This window comes from Fukomys damarensis, unplaced genomic scaffold (genome assembly GCF_012274545.1).
Source record: "Fukomys damarensis isolate Sample0158 unplaced genomic scaffold, DMR_v1.0_HiC HiC_scaffold_38, whole genome shotgun sequence".
Lineage (NCBI taxonomy): Eukaryota > Metazoa > Chordata > Mammalia > Rodentia > Bathyergidae > Fukomys > Fukomys damarensis.
Window position 1 is genome coordinate 74,495,628 of NW_022900950.1, and position 11,179 is coordinate 74,506,806.

General features: G+C 38.6%; 1 protein-coding gene across 6 annotated transcripts in view; it reads left to right on the forward strand.

Annotated features, from left to right (window-relative positions):
• The window catches only part of Arfip1 (ADP ribosylation factor interacting protein 1), a 120,135-nt gene that overhangs the window by 91,849 nt on the left and 17,107 nt on the right, over window positions 1-11,179 (forward strand). For all 6 annotated transcript variants that reach the window (XM_010627925.3, XM_010627927.3, XM_010627929.3 and 3 more), the window contains 2 exons: window positions 1,353-1,510; window positions 8,057-8,231. In XM_010627925.3, coding sequence (XP_010626227.1) covers window positions 1,353-1,510; window positions 8,057-8,231 — 333 coding nt within the window. The remainder of the gene's footprint in view (window positions 1-1,352; window positions 1,511-8,056; window positions 8,232-11,179) is intronic.

The window sequence follows — 11,179 nt, forward strand, 5'->3', positions numbered from 1 at the left end:
TTTTAGAAATAAATGTTCCATGATATGGTGTAATGATACATATTTTGTTATGAAGTGAGTAGAAAAGGTTTCCTTACTTTTTATCAGTAATAGTATTTATAATCCAACTTTCATATTTTTCTTCCTTTTTGATTTTGCCTTTTACCTCTTAATGACTATCATAGGAATAAGTACAGTTGTAATATATCCTGTTAACATTTTCTAAAACTTCTAAGATTTTAATTTTTATTTTTATTAGTGCATGTTTATAGTACATAATGATTCATATCTTGTACTATTTTATGTCTGGTGATGTTTATTTAGACTTTGTGTATAATTTGGCTTATAGAAACTTGGTGCCAAAAATCTTCAGCTGTCCTGTCTTTTGTTTTAGATTTCACATGCATGACTGATATATTTATGTAATTTTATATCTCTAATATTTGCAATTAGTGTTGGTACAATCTTGAATGGTATATCACCCAGAAATTTAGTTATAGCTATAGCATAGCATTCACTTTTCATCTTCTAATATACTGCTTTATATTACATTTTGTTCAGGTTAAATTTAGGAGTGTATTTTTTTTTTTTTAAAGCTGGAGAATTCTAAACATGGAAGATATTACCTACAATAAAATGTGATCAGTTTTTTTATTTGGCTAGCTGTGTTCCAGATTAATATGTTAATTAATGAAACAGACTGGGAAGATTGTACTGTTGAATATTTCGGATTCTTTTTTGCCATATCTGAAGGAGTCATGTGCAATATTTGCTAAAGCAAGACCCAGTAGATTCAGAGAGAATAAATCAAATCTTATGTAGGGTAATCTTTCCTCAGCAGTGTGTGGAGGCAGATCTGGGCTTAGGAGTAAGCTGGTCACTAAGTTTACAGTGAAATGTGTCTTGCTAATATTTATACATTGAGGAGATTCAGTCAAGACACAAAAAATTGCTATCTACTTTATGTCTGAAAGTTTCAACCAGTTGTTACCTAATTTGGTTGTAAAAGTTATAGTTTTTATGATTAATAATCTGCTATATTTTTCTTCTTAACAGCTGTGCTTATAGTGTAATAGAAACAAAATGTAGAAACTAAAATATTCTTTCTAGTACAAAGTAGTTTAGGTTTTAAAAATTATTTAGATTTGGCTTGCATCTGCACTGATAACAATTTCAGTTCATTAAACTTTTTTGATTATGTATCTGTATAATGTAAATTTAGATTCTTACATAAAGATTGCAATAAAAAGGTGTAACTTCTATTGATAGAATTTTTAAATCACATATTTTCCCATTAGTGATAAGTTTGAGATTTTCAGAGTCATATCTATTTATTTATTACTGAATAAGTTAAGGTAACTTCTTTGTTTTAGGAAGAATTTGGCTATAATGCAGATACCCAGAAGCTGCTGGCGAAGAATGGAGAAACTCTTCTTGGGGCCATTAATTTTTTTATTGCCAGTGTGAACACTTTGGTGAATAAAACAATTGAAGATACATTAATGACTGTGAAACAGTATGAAAGTGCCAGGTAGGTATGAATTTTCTCTGTATTGTTTATTTTATGGCATGTACTTCAGTTAAGGTTTTTGGTTGCAAACAACAGAAACCAACTCTACCCAATACTGACAGAAAAAGAATGTCCTGGAATGTTAAAGAGTAGCCCACAGCCTGAACAGGGGGAACAAGATTCCGGAAACAAGCAAGAGCAGAGCTGAATAATGAATTCCTCAGGAGCTATCTAGGTAGGACCATAGCTGGTGCCTCTGACTCCTGATGCTTCTGCTGTTCTCCTGTGTAATTTCCAGAAGGCCCTGCATGCTTGCTTCATGTCTTGGGAATGTCCTTTTGAACCTCGCTTGTGCACCCAAACCTCACCTGCTCAGCAGTAGGGGAAGGAGGACCTCCCGGCTCAGCTTCCCTAGAAGAGGCAGAGCCCTGTGTCCTGCCATCCGTGCTCGATGGCTGAATGCACCCGTCGGCCTTTTCACCGCTGCTTTGCGGTGTGCACGTCCTGCCACATGTGAGCTTCCTGTTTCCTGCATTCACAGACTCATTTCTGCCCCTAGGATTTGGTGTATGTTGTGGATACCAACCCCAGATTTCATTTATCCAGGTTATACCCTGTCTTCAGTCTCTTTCACATTTCAACTTTTACATTAATATTTGCCTTATTATGTTTTAATAGCTGCTTAATGTGCAAATTTTTATACATCCTACTTCATGTGTGTATAATTTCTCTATCTTGTTACCATTTTTTTAGTGGAACAAAATACATATTAGTAAACACTGAGAAATATTTAAAAAGTAGCAAGCCCATAATAGCCTTTTTCATCTTTTGATTCCAGGCTCAATTGTTTTCCCATATACCCTGCTAGTTTTATTTCAGCATCAGTCCAGTTCCCTTTGAGGTTTTTTTTCCCTCTGAACATTTGAAATTAGTATTTTTTAAAAATTTTTTTGCAGTATAGTTGAAGACAGATGCAAACCTTGCCTTTAAGCATCGTTTTGTATTTTGGCCTCTTGTTCTAGTTGATGGTGTAATAAATGGCTGAGAATCCCAGCTCATCTAGTCACTTTGCAGTTAAATGCTTGTGATGAAGCACCTATTTCTTAGGCCTTAAGTGAAAGCATAAGTACTTGGAAAAATTAGTTTTGAATGTTTTAGCAAGATGAGATGCTAGATTTGTTCCATCCTATACTTTTAATTTTCAGTCAATGTTAATGTATAAAATTCTTAGATATAAAAATTTAACACCTGTTACCCAGGCACTAGGAGGCTGAGGCAGGAGAACTGGTGGCAAGTTCCAGCCCAACCCGGACAATTTAGCAAGATCCTGTCTCAAAATCAAAAACAAGAAAGGGGTTGGGGACATAGTTCTGTTCAAAGGCCCTGGGTTCAATTGCCAATACCCCCAAAAAGAAAAGAAAACTGGTTTTCTGGTGGGGGAGGATAGGGTAAAGGCTTTGTGGCTTATGTAATAGGTTTAGGTTTTAGAGTTCTTTGTTTGTTGTTGTTAGGGTTTTTTATGTTTTTTTCTTTTCTTTTTTAACTGTTTAACATGGCATTTATTGAAGGATTCTGTCAGAAAGATCTTTCGTAGGAGTGTCTTTGCTAACATTACTAGTAATAGGTTTTCCAGTCTCTGTTTAACATGGCCACGACTGGGCCATAATTCATGTGTCTCACTTCTGGGTGGCTTTAACCATCAGTGGTACATGCGTGACTGTCCACCAGTTGGCTTTTTATTCATTTTATTAGTAAGAAGACAAGGAGAAGTGATCAGATCTGTCTGTATCACCAGCAGCACAAGCCAGCTGATGGGACAGTCGTACATGTACCACTGGTAGTGCAAGCCAGTGGGAACATGTTAAAGTCTTTCATGGATGTTGTATTTACCAAAGGATTCATTATGAATGAAGTATTTCATTCGTATAAGTTTTGTATGGTTCTTTTCTGTTTGTTCCTTACTCAGAATGTCTTGATTTGTTCATAATGGATATACTTGCTTTTATCTCTTTAGTCATTTTTAAGCTTCAAGTTTTCTAGTCATTTGGATTCTTCTGGTATTTGTAACTTTGTTTGTTTTTTGTTTCTGTTTTCATTAGACAGGATCTCACAGTGCATCGTTCAGGCTGGCCTTGAACTCACTATGTATCCCAGGCTTGCCTCAAACTCAGTACATTCCTGCTACCTCAGCCTCCCAAGTACTGGGATTACAGGCATGCACTGCCATGTCTATCTAGATTTGACTTTTGAAGGTGAAAATTTGTTTTCTTCCCTAAGTACCACCACCATCTCCTGGCTAAGAACTATATTTGTCTGTTTCATCTTTACTTTGTGATTGTCTGCCTACCCTGAAATATATTTTAATTACTTAGCATATATCTTCCTTTTGGGGCTTTATTTCTAGTATGTCTTTTAAAATATTAACCCATTTTAAAGAAAGCAAGATGTATCAGTTAAGTCATTATTCGTTGACAGAGGAGATAAATCAGACTCTGGACAAGGTTAGTTTGTTCACCAGCAGTCAGCTTCAAAGCCAAGATGAGAACCCCTTGGCATCCTATCTTTTGTGGGGGTCAGTGCTGGGGATTGAGCCCCATGATCACTGAGCTATAATCCAAGCCCTTTTTGTTTTGAGACAGAATCTGGCTAAATTGCCCAGACTGACACATAACTTGCAACCCTCCTGCATCAGCCTCCAAAATGTGTGGGATTACCAGTGAGCACAACTGCACCTGGCTTGGCTTCCCTATCTTTTACCCTTGATCAACAAGCCTTAAACTTGAACTGAATTAACCTAAAATTTGGGGGTGAGAGTTGTAGCTTAGTGGTAGAGTGCTTCCCTAGTATTCACAAGGTCCTAGGTTCAATTCTCAGCATTACAAAAGTTTATATATATATATTTTAAAGTAAAATATAAGCTGGGTGTGGTGGCACACACCTGTAATCCCAGTGCCCAGGAGGGTTATAAGTTTGAGGCCAGTCTGGCTACATAAGTGAGTTCAAGACCAGCCTGTACTGTATAGTGAGACTGTCTCAAAAAAAGAAAAAAATATATAAAAAGTTCACATATAATTATGAAAAATAATTTTTATATCTCCCTCCCAGAACCGAAAATTAAACCCAAGGCCTTGTACAGGAAAAGAAAGCATCCCTACATCCCCAGCCCTTTTAATCCTTTTTGAGACAGGATCTCACTAGGTTGCCTAGGCTTGCCTTTAACTCAAAATCTTCGTGCTTCAGCCTCCCAAGTAGCTGGGGGTTTCAGGTATGTATTACTTGTGGCTTAATTTGCCCAACTTTTAATGAGAATTCTAATTTAAAGTATAATGTGATGTGTAGGTCTTAATTTATAGATTGCATATGTTAGGAACTTTTGAACAAAATTATAAATAAATTCTGTGTTCTTGGTAGCCGGTTACTTAATGGAAACCTAAGCCATTCTCTTTGTGTACTTCACAAGCAGCAGCTCACCCCATAGTTTGTCCTTTTAAATTCACATTACCACATGTGATCTTGTCCAGGAAGTAGCTGAGCAGTTGGTGAGGTGTGAACTTGAAACACTGGCTGCTGAGGCTTATAGTCCAAAAGAATCCAAGATTAAAGTTTCTCAGCAGCTGAATTTTCTTCTCTGTCAAGCCCAGAATTTACTGACATTTAGAGCAGAGGTCATCTAGTTGATAAGCGCAAAAAGTGGTATAGGCCGGCGCCCTGGCGGCTCTCAGTGCTCCCCGTTCTGCATCGTGTGCGAGCATTTCCCTAGCCCTCCGGTGCCCACACACAGAAAGTCTCAGCAGCCCCTCCAACACTTCTCCCCAGAAACCCAACAAGAAGGTCACTTGTGGTCTGGCTTTTCAGAGGGGAGCCCTGTTCTCCAGAAGTTCTGTGTTGTCTAGAAACCAGCCAGCGCACACTGTGATATGGACCCAGCCTAGACTGGCACCCTAGAAGTGAGGAGGTGCATTCCCCACCTTGGCGGTAATAAGCAGTGTTACAGAAGCTCTTATGGAAGTTTTACTGTGATACCGTCTGCAAACTCTGATGTAAAATTTGAGCAGTATAAGCTTAGGGTTATAACCTTTTTCATATTTACATTAACCACTGTTTTTAGAAATGTGCCCCAATGCTTTTGAAGGGCCACTTGCCACCATGTATTTTAGCTGTTTTTTCCTTTTAGTTTTAGTCCTTGGTACATTTGCTTTTGGCTGTAATAATAAGCATTCTAAGAGTTAGTATTTCTCCGGTTTCTTAGAATCTGTGAAGTTTTTGTGGGTTTTGTTCCCAGGCACAGATGAGAACCAGGCACATGAGGATGTGATACTGGTAACACATTAGAGCCATGGAGCTTGAGTGGGGCCTCAGAAGCCATGGAGCGAGTTGTTATCATCACGAGTAGGCTCACCTCCTGCATCTTTGTGTCTGTCATCTTCTAGCTCCTCTGCCTTCATGCTGCTTTGTCAACTCGTTTCTCACATGTCCCTGGTCTTTTTAATGGGTTTCCATGCCTCTGGTTTCTTCGTCTTCTGCACAAGGCCACCTTCCACTCACTGCTGTGCCACTAGTGTATCTGTGTGTCCTGAACAAATTGAATCCTGTTGCTTTCATGTCCAATCAGAGTTCTTCAGTGACTTCACATCCCCTGTCCCATTGGGCTGGACCAGAACCATTAGCCAGTGGGCTACTTAATTCTGGTCTTGCCTCCCTGTCTAACTTGAATTCCCCCCATTATTGTATTCCAGCTTCAGGTCATAATACACTAAATTCATCTCCAGATGTGATGTGGGATCTTACACCTTGACACATACTCTTTTCTTCCTGGAATGTTCTACCCATTTCCCTGCCCCAACCAGCCCATTAGCTTTTATCATCCTTCGTTAATTCTACCCTAAATGCCTTTTTAGATACCTCGTTAGTTCTTGATTTTCATTTTTTTCTTTCTCCTCTTCATAGTAGCTTCCAGTATGACATTTTTGTAGCAGTCATTCCAAGCTTGTCTTCCTTGGACTTCAGACTTCTCAAGGGTAAACATAGCTACTCATCTCTACAGCTTTACTTTCAGGCACACTGTGCCAACTTGATTGTTGTTGAATCAGTCAGTTTTATCAATGAAAGAATGAATGAATGATCCTGTTTGGGCCCTGACTGAAAGATCAAGTTTGCTAAATTCATTAGGTGTTAAGAATAGAATACATTAGCCTGTAGCTGGGCATGGTGGAACGTGCCTGTAAGCTCAGGACTTGGGAGGCTGAGGCAGGAGGATTGCTGCAAATTTGAGGCCAGCCTGGGGTACATAGTGAGTTCAAGGCCAGCCTCGACTACACAGTGAGACCCTCTCAAAAATACAAAAAAAAAAAAAACTATATTAAGCCACGTGTCATAGGCTGATGTATTCTTTCCCAAGTCATGTATACAATAGTTTCTGTTATTTAAAGAATTTCTCATTCCCAACTAGGGGACATAAATCATACTTTAGATATCTGAATAACTATAATTTGGAGGCATAAGTTCTATGTTCATGTTTTGATTAAACTAGAGAGTTTTGCTGCTTCTTGGCTGACTCCTAAGCTGTCAGAGCTGCCAAACAAGTCGCTGTACTTACGCATTATGCAGGTCCCATGACTCAAGGTCTTAGAGCTGCTCTGGGTCAGGGCATGACAGTGCGGGCTGGCTTGCAGTTGGTGGTGGGATTCATTTCACACGGAAGCGTTCAGTGCTCAGTAGTAGCCCCCACTGTCACATTCTTCACCTGGATATGGCAGAGGTCCATCTAGAGCTCTGACACTCAGTAGTCCATGCGTCCGAGCCTGTTGAGGACTTGAACTGTGGCCAGCCTGAATTAGAAGTGCAGGCTATGCAGTGGTTTTCTAAGACTCAGTACCCAGCCCCCAAGACCTTGATGTTTTTTACATTAATTACATGTTCCAGTGATAATCCTTTCAACGTTTGAGCAAAATAAAAATACACTATTTAAAAGCAGGGGCACAGTTATAATTTTAACGTAATATCTAAATGACTCTAAATCGCATGTACGGCTCATCTTGTCTCTGTTGTGCACTGGTGGCTTGGGCTACACGTTCAGGGCTGCCAGTCCTTTCAGTTCTGCTGCCCTCATCGGTGCCCCTCAGTTCACATGAGGTTCAGTCTCTACTGTTCATAGTCTTATTTTGACATCTGTTTGGTTTTAACATCCATTTCTTTAAACTGGTTTTAAATTTTGGAAATTTTACTTGTCAGTTAATGCTATACTTTGGGAGGAATAGTTAATAGTATTAAAAAGCAGCTTTCCTCCCATTTTTAATCTCCCCCCCTTTGTGACACTGGGGATCACATGCTAGGAAAGTACTTTATTACTGAGCCACACCCCCCAGACCCTATCCCCAACCCCCATTCCTGTATCAATAGCTCTTTGTTTTTAAGGAAATAGTGATTTCAAAAGCATAAGGTATGGAATAGGTATGAGAGCTTACATGTAATTGTGTAATATAAGAGTGAACATTACATTTTTCCACCCATCTCCCAAACATATTCCACTGTGCTTGTTGTATGCATCATTTATTCTCTTCTTTCCAGAATTGAATATGATGCCTATCGTACTGATTTGGAAGAACTGAATCTCGGACCACGTGATGCAAACACTTTGCCAAAAATTGAGCAGTCACAACATCTGTTTCAAGCACATAAGGAAAAATATGATAAAATGCGCAATGATGTTTCCATCAAATTGAAATTTCTAGAAGAAAATAAGGTAAGCTTACCCTTCACACCTTCTTTCCTCTTTCTGTGGACTTTAAAATGGAGTCACCCAAAAGAGTTAAAAATGTTTTGTTTCTGTTCAGTGTCTTTTATGACAGTGACAAAAAGGAAATCCTGTGTTTCAGTTTTTAGAACACAAAATATATTTACCTTTCTGTTGTAAAAGTCATCAACTGTACTCTCACTCTTTTATATGTAACAACTGGCAAAAATACTTTTCTTCAGGCTGGGGATTTAGCTCAGTGATTCTGCCACCTGCCTTGCAAGTGCAAGAACCCAAGTTTGATTCCCCAGTACCCAAAAAAATGCTTTTTTTCAACCACTGATCTTCAGGTTGATATTGGTAGCAAGTGTTTTAAATAATTAAATAATGATAAATTCTGCTCTGAATATTTTGAAGCCTTTTTATTAATGGTACATATAGATTTCAGGGAGAAAACTGCAGCATTCCTCTCAGTAATTGATAAATGAGGAATGATTAAAAGATCCAAGATAGGGCTTCACTTAACAGTACCTAGAAGGAAAAGCAAGAAATCTGTTTGCTGCCTTGTTTCCATATAATGTGAATCCATCTAATGGGACCAGAGCAGCTCCGGCTGAGGTGGACTTGCTGTGGGTTTTACCTCAGGGTGTATCTAGCTAACAAGCCCATGTGTGACATATCTTCCACACTTGGTTTTGTGTGGAGGATCGCAGGCCTGGAAATGGGAGAGGCAGCAGTGAGCAGGCACAGAGTAAGCTCAGCTCAGTCCTGGAAGATGGGCCTCTCCACTGCATGGCAGTGCCCCTTTCAGTGCTTCTAAAGCCTTGGCAGCCTTCGGCCATACTTTCTTTCAAGTAGCCTCTTAAAATGTTTCCGTTCCCAGGAAACAGTAATGGTAATGTTGATAGTCGTCTCTGACATCTCAGGGCTGTATTTAAATGACAATTTGTTGATATCATTTTTTCCTAACATTTCCTTTGCAAATTAATACGTTTCTTTGGGATCTGTCAAGTCTAGTCTTATCGCTTTTTTTAGCTACTGTAGGTGAAAATTACTCACCTGAAAACCTTACAGTGGTGACAAGAAAAGGAAACCTCACTAGTTGTCAGATTCCTGGCCCAGCATCATTCCACCAAGAGCACAACACACCACTTTTTGACATTCATTAGCTAATGCAACATTTATATTCAATTTAGTCCTATATGTGCATATATGTATCAATTACATTGTTCTGTATTTTGATAAATGTGAATATAGCACTAGATATAGTCATTGTATGTATGTTTTAAATATAAAAATATTGTTGACATTCTGCCTTATGATCACTATACAGTGCAATGCTAAAAGAGGTATAATAGAGAAATACACATGCTTTATAGGAAAAGACTAGCAGAAGCATTAAGATTCATGGGCTTTAACTAAAGGTAGAATTGGGAGGTCACTGGGAATTGGATCGTACCAAGCCTTGACTACACAGAAATGATGCATGGCCTCACAGAGGATGCGCTCTGAGCGAGCAGAGAGGGAAACAATGTGAGAGCCAGCCAGCCAGCTCTGAATTCTAAATGTTACTCAGGTGGATCTCATTTCCAACTCTGTCTTGTAAGCACTGAAGAATTTTTTACAGTTGAAAGTGGTAGGAGAAAAAAAAAGATTTAGCAAAGGCAGTCACCATTGTTTAACGCAAGATAGAAAATAAGAGGCACACAAACCCATGAGGAATCTTTTATAACCAAATAAAATGATTAAGAGCTTAAACTAGAGGGTTTTAGTAAGAGCAATAGAACAGAAAGGACACAGTGATTTTAAGACAGCCACACAGAAATTGGAAAATCAAAATAAGAGGCTGGTTTGGCTTGCAGAGAGTGAGGGTGAAGCATAGGGATTTTTTCTGTTTGACGCAGTGTTTAATTTGAGACGACAAAATGTTCAAGAGGAAATGGTTGGTAGGAAGTTGATGATGTGTTTGGAATTCGGATGAACAAGGTCAGGGCTTCAGAGATAAAGGTTTGAAAGTCATTGCTTTGAGAATAATATCATTATCACCATTTCTCTTTTTGACTATAAAATAAAAATAGAAAATTGCTTGTTTCCAGGGATCTTATGCTCTTAGATTATGTCTTTGTCCATATAGTTTTCTATAACAAAGTACTATCAGCTACTAGCTCATAAGTAACAGAAATGTCTTTCTCATGTCTTCAAAGCCTGAGAAGGCTGAGATGCGGCCCGGCAGACTATGTACCTGGTTTGTAGATGGCTCTTTCTTGCTATGCCCTTGCATTAGAAAAGGAAGTTGGCTCTCTCAGGCCCCTGGGGGAGGCATGAATTCCAGTCAGAAGAACTCCATCCCCAGGGGACCTCATCACTTGCCTCCTGCTACCTCACCTTGGTGGTGAGGGTTTCAAGTAGGAATTTAGTGAGGGCACAGTCAGGCTGTCACAGCACATGGCCTGAGGTTTTCCTTGTTTTCGGCTTTCCACAGTTGTCATCAAGCTACATTTCAGCCTGACTCAGTAATCAGCTATTCTAAAACAAAAGTTTAAATGGAATCTTTGGTCTTTTTATCTCTTTATTCCTCAAAACCATAAGGAGATATTGTCACTATTATTTTAAGCAAGCAATAACTAATTTAGATGAAGACTTAGATGCATGAGAGAACTTTTTAAATTTATTCGTATTATTATTGAGCAAGGTTCACTTTTATTTTTAATAGCTTCAAAAAAATGAAAGGTAAAGCAGACTGTTAGGCCTAGGAAATGTCATCCCAGTTTGCCTTCTTGACAGTGTGAAGTACTTCAAATCTGGAATTTTGTTGTTGTTCTTTTGTCAAATTACAACTGAATTTGTACCTTAACATCTCTGCACAGATGTCAAATAATCAACTTAGTCCTTGAATTTTAACAAAATGTACTTTTCCTATTTCTCTCTCTTTTTTTTTTTTTTTTTTTTTTTTTTTT